Below are 18,203 nucleotides of genomic sequence, written 5' to 3'. Positions count from 1 at the left end.
CACCTATAATAATATCATTTATTAAAAAAATTTGTTACTTGGACAAAAATGTGATTTGGGATGATTGGGGGAATGTAATGGCGATTGGAGGCGGGTTTGTGAGAGGAGAAAAATGGGAAGGAGGCGGGGAAGGGAAGATTTGAGAGTTCCAAATTTCCAGATCCACAACCAACCCATCATTCAAGCACAAAACCCGTACTATGATGCCATCGTCTCCCACAGAAGAGTAAAATCTGTGGAAGGACTTGATCTCCAGGGCTTCCATGGCAGGGGGTCCTGTAGAAAACCTACAAGTAAATCAGAGCCATTGATTCATTGCTCTGCCCTTTTGCCTAAGCCCTTTGATTCATTCAAACTTGATAAAAAATTGCAGAAGCAGGATATGAACTTAAACCCAAACGTCTGCTACCACGCTGCGCCCTCTCTCCGTCGAAACCCTAGCTAAAAGAACTAGCAGCTCACTGTATTTATAATCGCTAAAATGGCTAAATTGCACTAATAGCTTCCGTATTTACTCGGTTTTCACTTTCGTCCTTGTAACTTTTCAGAAAGGCCCAGCAGGGTTCGTGGGGATCTGTCTGGGCCGGTAAAGGCCCGGCCTTTTCTGAAGGAGTAAATCGAAAAACAGAGAAAAGTATCCTCAGACGTGGGAGTGAGAGATATCCAGACGCAGAGAGAGAAAAAGAAACAGACTTTCCTTTCAGTTCCGAGCTATAATCTGGTATTTTAACGTTAAATCACAAATTTGACGTTGTCTGGTTCCTTGTCAATGTTAAGAATGTTGTTTCCGAGGTTAATTTTTCCATATTTTGACACTTTGCATTCTTCATGTGTACCTGTTTTCTCAATCCTGCGCAGGTTTTGATGTTTTTGCTGTTTAGGGATGTCCGGTTCTTGGGGTAAGCTTGCTTGTTGCACATGGCACCCACAGTCTCAGCTGTGCAACCTGTAAGTGTCTAACTTTTTCATTTCCTCCCATCAACAGCCTTAATTTTATGCAGAATTTTCGATTTCGAAGTAAGATATGGTAGAGTTGCTTACTAGGTTGCTTTAAAGTTTTGAACTTCCCGAATCGTGTTTCTGTATCGTGCTGTGTGAGAGTTGAGAATTCACATCAAACTTCAATACTATCGGAAGGAAATAGTTGCAATATACTTACAATTTTCGGTAGCACGTTAGATTTGAGTGAGAGTTGCAGAATAACAATGCATATTGCATAGAGTCGGGAAAATGGCCCACGAGAAACAAAATGCCTGCAGTTTTGAGCGTATAGAATGTGATAATATGCTAGTGTCCATGTCCGGCGTTGTGGAGTTAGAGGAGGAAAATAGAGCGCAAGCATATGCGGGATGAGAGTGATTGGGAGTGGCTAATGCGTAATTGCTATGTTGTTGTAAATTATTTTGACATGTTATAAAACTATTTGAAAACATAGGGATAAAGTCGACATCTTTTATATGATGATTGACAAAGAGTTTCCATTTCAGTGCTTCAGCGGGAATGGATTGAGAAGTGCCATAGCTTTCAAAGCTGAGAAGGGATATAGGAATGCTTTGGGTAGAAAAATGAGGTCTGGAAGTTATATACAATTTTGATTTTGCTTATGACAGCATGTAAGTAATAACATGGGCATGCCTATTTCGATTTGCAGGTTCAGTAATTTTCTCTTTTCAACGGTATCAAGATTATGTTTTCGTCCAAAGCATAGTCTTGTCAAAAATAATTTGGAGGAAGTAGATATTTTTGGCATAGCAAGCATCTCAGATCGGTCAAAGTTGCTCAATAAGGTAGGTTTTGTGTCTATACAAGTTTGATATTGTTTGATTCTCAAAAAGTTGTACTGTTATTGATGTAACTTTTTCTGATGTGCATGGATCCTGACTAAGGGAATGCGTAAGTTTGCTCTTCATATTCTTCTGTTTCTTTTTCTTGTAGGTATCTGCTTTGGTTGGTTATGATAGTCTTGATGATTTGATCGAGAATGAAAGAGCTGAAAAGAAGTCCGGTATGCATGTTAGAGATGTCATAGATGAATTTGATGTCTCCTTGGTGTGTGCACGATTTCCATCAATCATTTTAGGTAGTTCCCCTCGGGTGGAATTGTATGATGGAACCACCAGTTTCAGTGAAAGGATGCTTTTGTCAACTCAAAGTGGTGAAGGATTTCTGTCTGATACTATGTGTGAAGAGCAGGTACGAAGATTATCTTTTGAAATATGGGATTTTATGTATCCTGCTTATACAAGTGTAAAAAATTCCTTATTAAGAGAAGATTCTTAAATGTTGCCCTTATCTCTCCAGTCCGCAACTGTGGTTATTGAGGAAAACTCACATCAAACAGTTCCTGTGGAGGAATCTTCTAACAAGGTTTTGCTTAAATCACAAAATGATACTGGGTCTGTTCAGTTTTCCCTGGACAGTTCTATCAGTTGCATACCTGGAATAACTAAGAAGCGCTGTCGGCAGCTAGAAGACTGTGGCTTTCATACAGTGAGTTTTAGGAAATTATGTTAAAGGACACATTACTCTTCTTATCGAGAATTTGAAAGAAGCCTTGTGTTTGTATTGCTTTGCTTTTGTTTCCATACAGTTGCGGCAATTGCTTCACCACTTTCCTCGGACCTATGCGGATTTACAGAATGCTCAGATGAAAATTGATGATGGACAATACTTGATTTTCATTGGGAAGGTATTAAGTTCGAGGTATTAAATTTTTTCCAAAATATCTAGTAAATTTTTGGTGCTAACCTTATCAATTGGATGAGGTAAGACACTACTTGTGTAATCTGATAGATTCCAAGTTAGCTTACTTGTTAAGGTTTTTAGTATGTTTCATAGTTATGGTTCATGAAATAATGAGAAACAAATATGTTTCGAAAAACAATGAGGCACAAGTGGGAATGTAATTTACTTGGTGACAGACACCTTGATGTTTTGACATATGAAGTGATGTTAATCTGTTTCTGTACGAGATAAATGGATATCTAGTTCAATGACATAATGAAGAACATTTCATGACATATTATTTGCTAGTATTGTGCTTTTGTATCTCATATCTGGTAAAGCATCGCCAGAGATGTTACATGCATTTATATTTATTTGTGTATGTAGCCACTTATTCACTCACTTTTTGTTGCCAATCTGCAGTAAAGTTTTTGTGTTTAAAATTGATATCTTACCTCTTCTCTTACAGGGGAATCAAAGCTAGTAGTTCTTTCTCATTTATTGAGGTAGTTGTTGGTTGCGAAATTATGGACGATGAATCAACTGAGCATTTGAATGATTCTGCTGATAGTAGAAGAAAGAAGACAATTTCTTTGCATCTGAAGAAATTTTTTCGTGGTGCTCGTTTTACTTCTCTACCCTTTCTTAGACTTGTTGAGGGAAAGCATAAAGAGGGGGACTTTGTATGTGTTAGTGGCAAGGTAAGCTTATGGGTTTTTTCTCTGTACTTGTTGGACTAATTGCTTGCTCTTCAATTTGTTTTTATTGGTTTAGAATGCATTGATATTTTGTGTTATTATTATTATTATTTGGACTGTTACTTGGTGCTCAAATATATAGTTAATCACAAGAAGAATGTAGTCCAGAGAGTAATATTCATATTCCTTTTGCGCACCTATAAACTATTACTTAGAGCCAGTTTCTACTGGATGGAAGATGACAGAATCTATGTGTAACTCTCCTGTTGTTGTTGGTCTTCGTTATTAGTATAGGAAAAGATAAAGGAGCCATCAGCCAGCACATTGCTGCGTTTGCTGATTACTCTTTGGATTCCTGTAATGTTATCAGAAATTAGAGTCCTGCATGCGAACTACCTTAAAGACCTTTTGACAAGTTTATGGTCACTCGCTGGTTAGTGCACTTTGCAGCACTTTTAGTTACAATGGATGCGCAATTGCCTCAATTGGCTCACCCTTTCATGTGCTGAAACCATTAGGGCGTAAACAGAATAGATTTATGAAATTCTGTACAAGTGCTAACTTAAGATTTTATCATTCATTTTCGAATCTTTATCTTAATTTAGAGCCTTGTACTTACCATGTTGCCTTTTAACATAGGTAAGGACAATGCCTGCCAAAGGTCACTATGAAATGAGAGAATACAATATTGATGTGCTTAAAGATGAAAACGAAGTGTCTTTTCATGCAAAAGGGAGGCCTTATCCTATATACCCTTCAAAAGGAGGTTTAGATCCAAATGTTTTGAGAGACATCATTGCAAGGTCTGTGCCTCTGACCTTTTATGTAACTTCATTTCTAACATCATAACATAACCGCTCTCTTTAGCGGGGTTATAGTTTCCAATTCTAATTTAGTTTCCCCCTATTCTAAGTTCTTTATACAACATACCCCAGTTTCTGGGTGCGTTGCTGGTTTCTCAATATTAGAAATCTAATTTTGTGTTTATCATTTATGCAATAACGTTACTCCATTCATCCCATGGGGGTTACTTCTTAGTTCTTTGCAGCTGTTTTGAATTATTTGAACTATGGTATTAATTAGGTAATCTCTTTGTAACTTGCTCCAAGACCAGTAAACTAAATCTTTGCTATTTTTACTTGTCCCAGAGTTGCACAAGTTTTGGCTGTCGATGTTGATCCTATTCCTAAAAATATCACTCAGGACTTTGGGCTGTTAGGCCTTCATGATGTAAGACACTTCACTTGTGTCCTTATTATCAAGCATATATGCAATTGAAATTCGTAGTTTTGACTATGGTCATTTATACCCCTGTGAACCTTAGCATCTTGATTGGCCTCACTTTGTCTTAGTGTCTACCTGTATTTATTAAAGACCTAGCTATATTTACCCCTTGCTGTTCTTTTAATAACTTGTTTTGGCATACAGAAATACTTGAGCTGTTGTCTTTTTTGCTCAAATAATACAGGCGTATAAGGGGATTCACGAACCAAAGAGTATGGAAGAAGCTGATTTGGCTCGGAAAAGGCTAATATTTGATGAGTTCTTTTACCTGCAGGTGATGTTGACTAAAATTTCTTAATTAGTTGTTCTCTTGGATTTGAAGTTTGAACTGACCTAGTTGTTATTGCCTGTCAGTTAGCGCGCCTTTACCAAATGCTTGAAGGTCTTGGTACACAAATAGAGAAAGATGGATTGCTGGATAAGTACAGGAAACCTGAATCAAGTGCTGCTTATATGAAGGAATGGTCCATTCTTACCAAGAAGTTTTCAAAAGCTCTTCCATATACCCTTACTCCTAGTCAACTCACTGCCGTTTCAGAAATCATCTGGGATCTAAGGCAACCAGTTCCTATGAATCGGCTTTTGCAGGTTATAATCTTGTGTTCAGGATGTATCCAATTGTTCATATTTGTTACAATATGAAACAGTATTTTAATGCTGATTTTGACATTCATGTCATGTAACTAGAGCACCTGCAGTATATAAAAAAAAGTGAGGACAAAACATGATAAATTTTTGTTGGCATCTGGTTGAATACAGTTTTAAGCCTAGACTTTTGCCCTAATTCTCTTCCTCTCTCTTTTCAAATTGGCCGCCCTTGTTCTTCATCCTAATTACCATGGCATGCGCAGTAGGTACCTGAAAACTAAGAGACATTCTTGATTTATAAATATTGTTACACTTATTTTCAGGGTGATGTTGGTTGTGGGAAAACCGTGGTGGCTTTTCTAGCATGCATGGAGGTTATTGGCTCTGGATATCAGGTTGGTCTTGTTTAAAGGTTTTCATTTCAGACCTTATTTCATTTACATTTTCGTAATGTAATATTAGTTATGATCTTTGTTACTAACCGAAGGTAACTGGTTGTTTTTATTCATTTCATGTAAAGGCAGCTTTCATGGTTCCAACTGAGTTGCTTGCAGTCCAGCATTACGAGCACTTAAATAAATTGCTTGAAAATATGGAGGATGTTGAACGAAAACCTTCAATTGCTTTACTAACAGGCTCAACCCCATCAAAACAATCACGGATAATTCTTGAGGCATGGATTAATGTCCAGTTCTTTTGTTTTGTTAAGTATAATGTTTCACGCATCCTAGTTATTGGCAGTGATACTAACATTGATATTGTGTGTATCAGGGTCTCAGGACTGGAGAAATATCGATGGTCGTTGGAACCACCAGTTTAATATCTGACAAAATCGAATTCTTTGCATTACGCATTGCAGTGGTGGATGAACAACACCGTTTTGGTGTGATCCAGAGAGGACGGTTTAACAGTAAGGTTGTTTGCTTCTAATTGAACCAAGTATTCTAGTTGTGTCCTCTGGTGGTGTAGTACTCCACTTTTGTCCTGTATGCAAAATGTTTCATTTAGACCTTATGCAATATGGATGATTAGATTTTGATGGTATTGTTCTAGGAGTTCATTTTGTGTGAACATTTTAGAATGTCCTTGGATGCTGCTTGCTGTTCTCGATGTTTCCATGAAATTTGAAATGGTTCCGTTTTATACTGTAATTCTTTTTGTAAGATGAGCTAACTGAGGCACTAATCCTTGCAGCTATACTATACCTCCATAAATTCTAGAATGGTAGCCGCCAGTTCAGATGTGACCTCAAAAGGTGACAACCATATGGCTCCTCATGTTCTTGCCATGTCAGCTACTCCTATCCCGAGAACACTTGCTCTTGCTTTATATGGGGATATGTCATTGACACAGGTAAGCATTTTTCTTTTCTCATTTGGATATCAGGCTTCAAGACTGTGATTTAAACTTTAAAAATTACATTGAGATGCCCAATCTTAAAGTCTTGTTTGCAGTGAAAATTTGAACTTTCTTAAGAAATAAGCCAATCTAAGATTATTTCTTATTGCAATCAAGGTGTTCGTGCCACATTTAGTTTAAAAGGGAACTATATTCAGTTTAAAAGTTAATAGGTATACAAATATACAATTACTTGGTGGCCGCTGCATTTGTATAGGTTGACACCCTGTGTTGAGTATTTGTTGATTCTTTCGTTTCTATTTTCTTTGAATAACAGATAACGGACTTACCTCCAGGAAGAATACCAGTTGAGACATTCATCATTGAAGGAAATGACAATGGATTTGAGGATGTTTATGAGGTGATTGTCCTTGTTACAGGACTCTAATATATATATATATATATATATATATATTTTTTTTTTTTTCCTTTTTGAAACACAATAAAGCCATTTGGTGCAGAAAAGGTTTTGGATTTGAAAAAAAAAATGAAGAACATCACTGAGCTCATCATTCTGTTAAGAGATCATGGTCGTCTTCACAAGATGCTTGACAGATATATTAGTTTCTTGTTAGACTAGAATAGAAAGATTTTACTAATTCTACCCTTTTGATTTTATTATTTCTGATGCAAATGATATAGCATGTAACAGATGATGCTGGACGAGTTAAAAGAAGGAGGGAGAGTCTATCTTGTGTATCCAGTTATTGAACAATCTGAACAACTGCCACAACTTCGTGCTGCTGCGGCAGATTTTGAAGCTATATCTGATAGGTTTCAGGGCTACACTTGTGGATTGTTGCATGGAAGGATGAAGAGTGATGAGAAAGATGAAGCGTTGAGAAAGTTCAGATCTGGAGAAACAGATATACTGCTTTCCACACAAGTAATTGAGATTGGTGTTGATGTTCCGGATGCATCTATGATGGTTGTTATGAATGCTGAGAGATTTGGGATAGCTCAGTTACACCAACTTAGAGGACGAGTTGGACGAGGAGTGAGAAAGTCTAAATGTATACTTTTAGCATCTTCTTCCAGTAGTCTAACTCGGCTGATGGTCCTGGGGAAATCGTCAGATGGTTTTTATTTGGCAAACATGGACCTTCTTTTACGTGGACCTGGTAACTTGCTTGGCAAGAAACAGTCAGGACATCTTCCAGAGTTTCCTATTGCAAGATTGGAAGTAGATGGCAATATCTTACAAGAAGCGCATCTTGCTGCTCTGGTAAATAGTACTCCTGTTGTGCCCTTTTAATCATGTAAATTCAGTGATAATTTCTTGGTTACCATTCTTTTACATCGTTTCTATTTATTAGACTATTAGTACATAAAACTAATCCAACTAATCCGTGTGCAAGAATTTCTTGCTGTTTAAGGTTTAATTTTCTATGGTACAAATGCATAGTTGACTCTGCAATTCTTGTTTGGTTGATGCTCTCGTTCATGTAGTATAACACATGCAGTGATTCTTTTTGCAGAAAGTGTTAGGTGCTTCTAATGATTTGGAGCAATTCCCGCTGCTTAAGGCAGAGCTTAGCATGAGACAGCCGCTGTCTATTCTGGGTGACTGAGTGTCGTGGTAAAATCTGAAACCTTGCAAATCTATACAAGATTCTATTGGTTGTATTGATGGCATGTTGTCCTTTTTTGTGTAATAGTATGATTGCTTTCAGGAACCATGTCGTGTATACCATATCTGTTGCAAGCTTGATGCTTCTGCGTGATTTCCTTAGCGGTAATCCCAACTCCAACTTAACGATTGTACTTGTGATATGAATTAGTTTGATTAGAAATACTTGTACACAAAGAACAGTGATGTCTTGCTGAAGATGTTTGCTCGATTTCTTAGGTTGCCTCCTTGGAATGGAGCAAAGTCGTGACGTAGAGTTAGGGAGCAACTGGTAATGGCTAGTCATGAAAAACGTTGCCCTGGTCGAATTTGGAGAGCAAACACTGAATATGCAGACATGTCCATTTTTGCATACCAGCGAAAAGGAATGCCATATCCAAACATGCTTTTTGCCATTGAAGTAGATTGTCAATCACTGTTTAGTAGGCATTTTTTTACATAATTTGATATGCCAGCATCCTAACAATCCGCTTGCTTGAATCGAAGAATTCTCAAAGATGTATAAAGAAGGTGAGTAATCTGCTATGTAATTTTTATGTTTTTGCTTCTGTTAACATTTTGATCTCTACCTAGGTTTCGCATGTTTAGGTGACTCTTTTCCTTAATCGACTCGTCTTCTCTACGAATTTCTGTTTTAGAACGTAACGATTTTTCGACGAAATTCAGTAATTTTCATTGAAGGACTGCTCCTCACGTACTTCCTTGTAAAGCTCTCTTTATCTGCTGAACATCCTGCCCAGAAAAGGACTTGAGAATATATTAACACAAATTGTTGAAGAAAGTCAATGCGAACATTTGTAGAAAATGAAATCTTTGTCGTTCTGTTGGAACATATGCCGTGTAGAAATATTTAAGGTCCATATTTCTTTTTTCTGCAATGACACGCAAGTAAAAGTAAAAAAGAATATGATTATATCGTAGTGCTTTATGACAACTTGAATTTTATATTATCATTTGAGATTTTCGCAAAGAAAAGTAGTTTCTTGAAATTGTCGAGGAGTATACATCAGAATGAAGTCATCGAAATTGTTGAGGATTCTCTACTACTTCATAGTTTAATATTAATTTTTGTATCAACATTGTAATTTATTGTATTCAACATGGTGTGCCAAAGAGTATGAAAAATCTTACTTTTACGAGAATCTTTTTAGTATTTTTGTTGAGTTAGTTGATGATATCACGTAATGGTGCGACTATCGTCACGAGTGAGTGTGAAACCACAAGGTTGACGGAGGGACCCACCTGTTATCCACTGGTATTACAGGGCACGGTAATGTTTGATGGAATGCCCAATAAGCAGTTCACGAGAGGGGGACAAGCAGACAAGTGGGTCCCAAAAGGTTCCCTACCAATCATTTTAAAGTGGGGTTCACAGCCACCATGTTCCATGACTTGTCTTCCACGTAATGATCAAAGTGGACCCCCACCCCCACGCCTTTGCCAAATATGCAATAATAATTCTCTTTTCTCTTCACAAATATAATAATTCCTACTAAAAAGTTAGGACTTTACGACCGAAAAATCAAATAAATAAAAACAAAAAAAAAAAAAAATAGAATTCGGGACATGCCCAATGACAGAGCGATGAAGGCGTGGGAAGGCCGTGCTGTGTGCACAGATGACTGCATGCGACGAGAAGCGGAACTAAGGCCAGCGGCTGATGATTTGACGGTCTTTTCACGTAATATTATTTCAATGAGAATATTTCGGTGTAACAAGTGTATATTTTTTTGTGTCTGTCTTTCTCCTCATTTGATGTGTCACTCTTCAACTTAATGCAAAAGTAATCAACTACTCTTCTATCTAGTTGTATTCATAAGGATGTAGAGAGTTGTTTCACGAACAAAGTTAAGAAATCTTACATAGGCTAAGGCTAAGACTACTTCTCCAATTGCCTTTCCATGATGGAACTTGAACTTCATGTATCAACTTAAGTTTGCACCACATGTGAAGTCCAATAATCACACGTTCTTAACTTGACTTATTAAGAATTTAAAATGTATCGTTCATATATTTAACTTGAATTTCACAATACGTGAACAAACGTGTAAGAGAATATTGAGAATTGTCACACATTAGAAAATTCAGGAGCATTAGTGTGGCACTTGGGTGACCAGTAAAAGTCGTTGTAAACATCATATATAATTTGTCAAAACTTTAGCATTCATGTAAAGTAAAATGACTAATGATGTTAGATGGGTTTAACAACATGATAATTTCACGCCAGTTGTCTGATTTTAACCAATAGGAATGTCGGCGTGTCTCACAAGTGTTTGGTTTGGTTTTTGACATACATTATAACACAAATGGCCGGTTGTAATTCTTCACTATGTGAAAAGAGGGAGAGATTTTTCAGTGTGATAGAAACACAGCTCAATATACCAAATGTAATAATACAAGTGATTAGATACTTGCAAAAAAAAAATTATAATCACTTGTATTATAGCATTTAATGTACTGAACCGTATTCCGGCACACAGAAAATTTTATTGAAAAAGGGAGGGAGGTGATCAATTATTTGGGACATTGGATATTGATATTCCTGGTCAAATCTACTGATTATACATTTCAGTTTTTCATATTCCTAGATAAATCTTCCATTAATTGTTCCTCAATAATTAGGATCTTCATTTTAATTTTGCTGACTAGTCTTCTGATGCAATTTGGAAAAACAAGAACATGTTTCCAAATTCCAACCCATGAATAATTAGTAGTAGAACCTCATGAATTCATATAACGTCCCATTGGAAAAAAAAAAGGATTTCTACGAAATAGATTCACCGCAATAGTGACGTCTCGATTTCATAATGTAATATCATGTAAATCTCTTTTGGTTGTTAAAATAACGTATTACTGAACTAAAACGTCGTATAACAATAAGCTCATCACAGCAGAGAGAGAGAGAGAGAGAGAGAGAGAGAGAGAGAGAGAGAGAGAGAGAGAGAGAGAGAGAGAGAGAGAGAGAGAGGCATTAAAGCCCCAAACGGTCTCCAGAGTCCACACCAGAAAATTTATTCTAAAGTCATTGGTGCAATTACAGAGGCATTAAAAATTAAGAAGGTTGCAGAAAATTAGCAACGCTCAATTGCTTCATAAATGACTCTACTCCAAAATACCATACCTGCCCTGAATTATGTCATTTTCTTCTTGAGCATTAACATCTTGAGCAAACGTTACAACTCCTTTTGTGCCAGCAAATCAGATAACTCGAGCAGCATTCAATTTTCCCATCATCCAAACACTACGTAACAGCACAGTGCCATTAATATATATATGCCCACCTTAAGCATATTTTAAATAAAAAGATTAGAATTTAAAACAAAAAATTCCAATGTGCCCCACCCCATGCCATCCTTTTTCCTCTGCATCGCTGATCAAACTCTCAACGGCCCTGATTCAATCATTTATCATGAAGTACGTTGTCCTCATACATGTTGATGGGTCGGTGCTTTAAATTTAATAGGTTATCCTTTTTCCTTTAAAGGGTAGAGGGGGTCATTGAAAATGTTGTAAGTATTTGAAAGAAAATTTATATGAAATGAGTATATTATCAAATTCGTAACAGTAGAATTTTCAGCACAATACAAAATATTATTAATTAGATATGTAATCGATTTATCTGTTTTATGCAAGTTCTTCTCGTGTGACAAGATCAAGAAAGAAAGCTCAGGAACCAAGCTCATCGTTCCCAATCATCACTAGCAGACCATTTCAACCGACAACCACCATTCAACACCCCCTCTCTTTTGTAATCGCCTTCAACAGGAGAGCTTGCCGGTTATTCTCCCACACTGGTTTCTCTTCAGGCCGACACCTCGCAACCGAACGGTCAGACCCTTTGACTTGACGACAACAGTCAAGAAAACCCTAGCCCAAACTACATATATCCTCGTCCCATCCGTACTTTTTATGTTCTTTTTACTCCTTTGCCCTTCCACCATTTTTATTTGTTGCTCTCTCTCTCTCTCTCTCTCTCTCTCTCTCTCTCTCTCTCTCCCCCCCCACTATTTATTTGACCTTTACACCTTTTTACTTTTTCTCTCTATTTCATCATCTAGTTGTGTGGTTTTCATCTCTGTCTCTTCCTGTTTTCACTTTACCCTTCCCCCCCCCCCCCCCTCTCTCTCTCTCTCTCTCTCTCTCTCGTCCTCCTTTCTTCTTTCTCTTCATTCTTCATCTTCTATCTCACACCTGCGACTAGCTAGGCTTTCTATGGCGGTTTTACCGACGGCGATGGGATCGTCGAGCTTGGAGTTGACTATGTCCGTACCTGGCTTCTCTTCGTACCCGTCTTTTCCTAATTCATCTGGTAAGTGAACCCACCGAAGCTTTTCTTCCTTCGTTTTTCTACACCATATTTTTCTTTTTTAAAGTCTATTAATTAGCCTTAATCGATTGATGTTTGTGTATTATTTGGAAACATATTATTAGCTATGAATATTTTCTTTTTTTTGTTTAAATTTTTTATCAAACATACGATCTTGCATGCTTTCCTTTTTACTTCCACCGCCAACAAACCCTAATAAACTCTCTCTTTGTCATGTCTCACGGAGACAAGTTTGGTGGCTAATATTTGTTTTAAAACTGTTTTTATTGGTACATATATATTAAATTCATAACAAGTTGAAGTTTAATCCCCCTCCCTCGATATCGTTGGTATAAAAGAATCTTTAAAAATTGTGAATTGGGTTTTGCAGTGAGAGACTTGGACATAAACCAAATACCATCACTACAAGGAGATCAAGAAGAATGGATGACAGCGGGCATGGAAGACGAAGAAGAAAGCAGCAACGGATCGGGTCCTCCCCGCAAGAAGCTTCGTCTCACCAAGGAACAGTCTCGTCTTCTCGAAGAGAGCTTCAGACAAAACCACACCTTGAACCCTGTAAGCTTAATTATAATTAGTAGTCTGTGATCTTAACTAATTAAACATATATTAATCAATAAAATAAACATGTTCATCTTGTTCAAAATAATAAATACAGTTTTGGAATGTTTTGTAGAAACAGAAAGAGGCGTTGGCGATGCAGTTGAAGCTGAGGCCACGCCAGGTCGAGGTGTGGTTTCAAAATCGTAGGGCCAGGTAAGTGTGTACCCTAATAACTTGGCCAGCATCACCTCATGGACTTAGAACTTTATTTTCTTTGGCCCTTCCATTAATTTTTGTTTCCTTGGTGGTTGGGATTTTTATATCTCTCGTTATGTCCTTTTCACAAACTATACTTATGCCTTTATCATTTGAATCTAATTCTATACATATCAATCTATCTATATATATATATATATATATATCTATGTGTATATGTGTGTGTAATAAAATGTCGAACTCTGGGTATTCGTAGGATTTTGCTAAAGATTTTTTTGTGTAGTTTTCCTTTTTTATGCTAAAAGATGTCATAATATTCTTGTTCTTAGATTCCTCGGAAGAAAATGATTGAATTTTCTTTCTTTTTTTTTGGCAAAAACTTAAGTGTGACATATACATAATTAACCCTAATAATATTGGCAGCTACAATTAGGTGGATAAAGTAGACACTCAAATATATGATATTTTGAAGGAAGATAACAAAAATGTTATTCTTACTAAATATTTGTATCATTATTTTTACCATCTCTTTATTAGAGATGAGATTCAAGCGTATTAGTAGGCCCTACCTATACTTTATATATATATATATATATATATATATTTCTATAATATAAATATAGAGTAAGTGTAACATTACTCGAAAGATAATAATAGTCGTGTTCCTAAGAATCAAACATAATGATGATATAAAGAAGTGAGCATTGATGAAGAAGACGATGTTTCTGGTGTTTGATAGCCTCGTGTGCTCGTCAGTTCCATCACTCTAATAAGTGTTTTCTTTGACTCATGACTCACTCTAGCTGCCTGGTAGTCTTTACTCTTTGGACTTGTTGCCATGCATTTATGATTTCATCTATGTCATCCACCACGCGTCTCATATTTTGCTCAAAACGTACCTACGTTCGTGTATTACATAATTGAATGATGTAAACAATTTGAATATATAAACATATTTAATTCGATAACATTTGGATTCTTCAGTAATTTGGAGTGGGGTTAACAGCTTAGTTAGTTAAGAGTATTTATCCTTACACTTTAGGTGTTGGGTTCGATTTCTCATCCTCACTTTAGGTGATGATTCCTCCTCCCCACTTACGTTCGTTTGTACACATACACATATGAAGTATTTGAGGAATCGCTCAACTGAAGTTCATTGTATATATGGTTACATATACACACACATACATACATAAACACGTGCTTATTAAAAGGTTTGCAAGTGTTTTGTAACTCAAGTATTTCATAACATATGAGTTATCTTTTACTTACGCGTACATGTAGTTTTCCAGGTTTTTTATTTTAAAACAATATATAATTTTGATATTTTAATTAGTAAATTAATTAACATGGACGGTGAGTTTGTAGGAGCAAGCTGAAGCAAACAGAGATGGAATGCGAGTATCTGAAGAGATGGTTCGGATCGCTGACTGAACAAAACAGGCGGCTGCAAAGGGAGGTGGAGGAGCTGAGGGCAATGAAAGTCAGCCCGCCCACCGTGCTTTACCCCCACAGTTGCGACCCTCTTCCGGCATCCACACTCACCATGTGCCCTCGTTGCGAGCGAGTCACCACCACCACCACTCCCGACAGGGACAGGGGCGGCGGGCCAACCAAGACTAATAATATCCCGGCCACCGCTGCCCTAACCTTGTCCACTAAAGTGGCGACGCCTGCCCTCTAATCGCGGCTGCCTGTAGTTAATCTTAATCAGTTTGTAATTTGACGAACTTGATCATGATCGTCATCGATATCAAAGGAATGAATAGTGAAAAGAAATTAAGATTAGATAATGTTAATGTTAATATAATGATTTGTTTATATATAGTATAGGACGTGTTTGGGTTGGGACACAGAACACTGACTTCGTTTGGGAATCTGCGTAAATATTTCGGATGTTCTGGCATGTTTGCCACTTTGCGCAGCAGTGATTTGAAACCATGGACAAAGAACCCGATTTTCAAAAATGCTACAATCTTTAAGTGGACAAGTCAAGGCAAAAATGGTGACTTCATGCCAACAAGCTTCTCCGTTTTGAGAACGTTGAGAAATCATCAATTGTATACAGTCTTACTCTCTTTTTAAGAAGAGACCGTATACCCTCGTATAATTTTCTTTTAGGAATTGAAGCACTAAAAATAACAGAAAATACCGCTTTTTTCCTTTTTATTTTTCAAAGAAGAAGAGCCCATGATGATGATTTTTTTCAGAACAAATAACAAATCCTTTTATGATATTCATTTCATGATAATATTTAATTCTTTCCTTATGTCCATTACATGAGAGGCCCACACTTTGGGGCTTAGTTTAACAAGGCCCACAAATTTGGGCTTAAGTTGTAACAGCTAACGGAATCGATGGGCTGTAATGCCGAACAAAATAAATGAAACTTTTTAGGGAAATCTTGAGCTGCTGAGCTCGAAAACAAAGACTAAATTTTTTTTTTTTAAAAAAAATAAGAAAATTAGAATATCAGACAAACCTTGATGGAATTGGATCACCTCAGAGGAAGAATAGGTAAGATATATATATACATATATATATATATATATAGGAAATGCTGGAACACTTTCCTCCTTGAGAAAATATGAGGAAACAGTGTTTGATCCTGTCTGAGACAAGGACCATACGTGACAACCAGTTTTCATGTCAATTGTTTGTGTAGGACACACATCCATCCCAAAGATAATCATGTTATAATCCTCCCAGATCCATAAAGGTTTCTCATTTCTTGCTAAAAATATGTTTGGTGACCTCCATTGATCCACTAAGAGTTTGATAAGTTCTTGTAAAATGTAAGTTAAACTGCATATTGATTTAAGTTTGCAATAGTCACTCCAAACATTAACACCTTATACAATTACAGAACCAAAAGATGACCTAGCAAAAGAAAGTATGGAAATATATAGAACCACACTTGAGGGTCAGTAGAGGTTCGATTTTTGTTGACAGCGAGATGAGATCAATTATTCTCTCACCCATTAATTAGTCTAAATATATCGTTGTGTTTCAAAGGAAAAGAAAAAGGGTCGGTTTAGTTCTAATCTTGTTGATGACGAATTTAAACCAATTTATTCCTCCATTCTTTAGTGTAAATATATCACTATATTTCGAAAAAGAAAAAAGATCGGTTTAGGGTACATTTAGGGGCTTGTACACAAATAATTCCAAACAGATTTGAGAATATGGGAGTTGATGAGTACCATCCAGTCCTTTAGATTGGGATTATGTAGGGCAAAGTTTAGCATCTTCAAAGCATTTGATTGTCTGATAAGTATTTTCAAGTTTCAGCTCGTATAAATTTATGATCACTTTATATCAAAGGCACGTAATATAACCTCCCTTCACCTCCCAACCCAACATTTAGAATATGCTGCCAAACCATGCACATATCACATGGGCCACACAATGGATACGTAGATCCTTATTCCAAATGGACGGCCATGGATTCATTTGCCATGACAAGTTATCGGAAAATTTTAATCACAAAGTTCATTTCCAACCACCACAAATGGCCAATAGTTGGAACGAATTTTAGACTCGTATTTAACACGGTCACACAGTTGGTCTTGAGTTCGAATCTTGGTGCATGTGAATCACACGAGGATGATCAGAAAAATATTAAAATGCCTCAGTGAGTCTTCCAGCTCCTAAAAGAATGGACTGTCATGGATTTGCCACCCGTTGATTAGTTTAAAATAAAAAAAACATATATAATCTGTCAAACAACACACTCAACATGTCTCCAAGTCCCATTTAATATGTTCCCCGTATTTTAACTTTTTCCTAATAAAGCCAGGAAAATTCCAAAGAGATGGTTTCTTTTTCTTAGCTGTATTTTGGAAAGTTATGCTTCTTTGGGAGGGATTTAGGGTAAAAAAAATTATATATGTGAAAGGACATTTGCAGAAGCAAATGGCAGAGACGAATGCGAGTTTGTGTCACACACACCGACTGATCGGAAAGAATGTTCCTTTCACATGGTTGGCTATGCATTCAATAAACTATAACCTAACAAAACGACTCCACGATCACGAAATCTACTTGCCTTGGCTCACAATTTTATTGTTGTTACATTAACATCTATGTTATGATTATTATAATTAATCTTGATTAGCCCTATCTTTATCTTGATCACGGCCCAAGATTTGAGTCAACCTTGTAGTCACGTGTTGGAACGGATAATTATAGTTTAACAGTCCACATTACGATGCATGTGAATGGCGTCGTTGCAATATTATATATTAACGTAATACTCTAATAAGATACATATGGATTTGGAGCTAATTTGAAGTTTAATTATATGTACATTAAGAGTACAATTATGTTATGATCATCCAATTAAAGGTGGGATTGTGAAAAACGAAATGCAAGTTGGTTTTTCTTAATTCGCATTTTGTATGTTTATTACTGGTTGGGAATGTGGCCTGAGCTCAATAATGGCAGCAATTGCTTGAAAACCCTAAAAATTGGGCTAATCAAGGTTGACCTAATTTAGTACGAAGAAGAATATATATGAAATAGGCCCAACGAAAAGCAGAAGAATGCCTTCACGGGCAGGTTGCGTGCCACACATGCATAGTTAGAGAAGGAAAATACAATACAAATTGAAAGTTCGTTTGATGGTGTTTTTAAAATGACAAAACGTTTTTTGTAAAATTATTTTGGAACCATGATACTTAGTAAGAATGCAAGTAAATCCTTATAAAAAACACTTAAAGTACTTCTTACAAAAAATACATAGCTGATGCTTCTTGCAAGGAAGTACTTCAAGTGCTTTTGGAATCCAAAAACA

General features: G+C 36.6%; 2 protein-coding genes across 3 annotated transcripts; both read left to right on the top strand.

Annotated features, from left to right (window-relative positions):
• On the top strand, positions 1-9,028 carry LOC137736976 (ATP-dependent DNA helicase homolog RECG, chloroplastic-like). 2 transcript variants are annotated; one of them, XM_068476308.1, is made up of 21 exons: positions 1-721; positions 859-948; positions 1,488-1,570; positions 1,652-1,787; positions 1,936-2,193; positions 2,302-2,490; positions 2,591-2,703; positions 3,194-3,425; positions 4,062-4,225; positions 4,571-4,652; positions 4,891-4,980; positions 5,061-5,294; positions 5,618-5,689; positions 5,815-5,967; positions 6,066-6,209; positions 6,489-6,647; positions 6,970-7,053; positions 7,345-7,917; positions 8,171-8,271; positions 8,351-8,427; positions 8,542-9,028. In XM_068476308.1, exons 2-19 carry the CDS (start codon positions 919-921, stop codon positions 8,261-8,263), a joined length of 2,889 nt encoding a protein of 962 aa, XP_068332409.1. In that variant the 5' UTR covers positions 1-721; positions 859-918; the 3' UTR covers positions 8,264-8,271; positions 8,351-8,427; positions 8,542-9,028. The 2 variants fall into 2 exon arrangements, with proteins under 2 accessions (XP_068332409.1, XP_068332408.1); XM_068476307.1 differs by having other exon boundaries at positions 8,366-8,427; positions 8,542-9,027.
• Positions 9,029-12,455: 3,427 nt separating this feature from the next.
• On the top strand, positions 12,456-15,198 carry LOC137736442 (homeobox-leucine zipper protein HOX3-like). The gene is made up of 4 exons (XM_068475709.1): positions 12,456-12,631; positions 13,020-13,207; positions 13,326-13,405; positions 14,777-15,198. Exons 1-4 carry the CDS (start codon positions 12,535-12,537, stop codon positions 15,090-15,092), a joined length of 681 nt encoding a protein of 226 aa, XP_068331810.1. The 5' UTR covers positions 12,456-12,534; the 3' UTR covers positions 15,093-15,198.
• Positions 15,199-18,203: the final 3,005 nt, after the last annotated feature.

This window comes from Pyrus communis, chromosome 6, assembly GCF_963583255.1.
Source record: "Pyrus communis chromosome 6, drPyrComm1.1, whole genome shotgun sequence".
Lineage (NCBI taxonomy): Eukaryota > Viridiplantae > Streptophyta > Magnoliopsida > Rosales > Rosaceae > Pyrus > Pyrus communis.
Note: the sequence above shows the minus strand (reverse complement) of the source record. Positions and strands in the feature narration are given on the sequence as shown.

Coding starts and splice junctions, on each gene's coding strand:
- LOC137736976 (XM_068476308.1), top strand. CDS start 919: ATGGCACCCACAGTCTCAGCTGTGCAACCT. Junction 2,491..2,590: donor AAGACTGTGGCTTTCATACA/GTGAGTTTTAGG, acceptor GTTTCCATACAG/TTGCGGCAATTGCTTCACCA. Junction 7,918..8,170: donor AAGCGCATCTTGCTGCTCTG/GTAAATAGTACT, acceptor TTCTTTTTGCAG/AAAGTGTTAGGTGCTTCTAA.
- LOC137736442 (XM_068475709.1), top strand. CDS start 12,535: ATGGCGGTTTTACCGACGGCGATGGGATCGTCGAGCTTGGAGTTGACT. Junction 13,208..13,325: donor AAAACCACACCTTGAACCCT/GTAAGCTTAATT, acceptor AATGTTTTGTAG/AAACAGAAAGAGGCGTTGGC. Junction 13,406..14,776: donor TTTCAAAATCGTAGGGCCAG/GTAAGTGTGTAC, acceptor GTGAGTTTGTAG/GAGCAAGCTGAAGCAAACAG.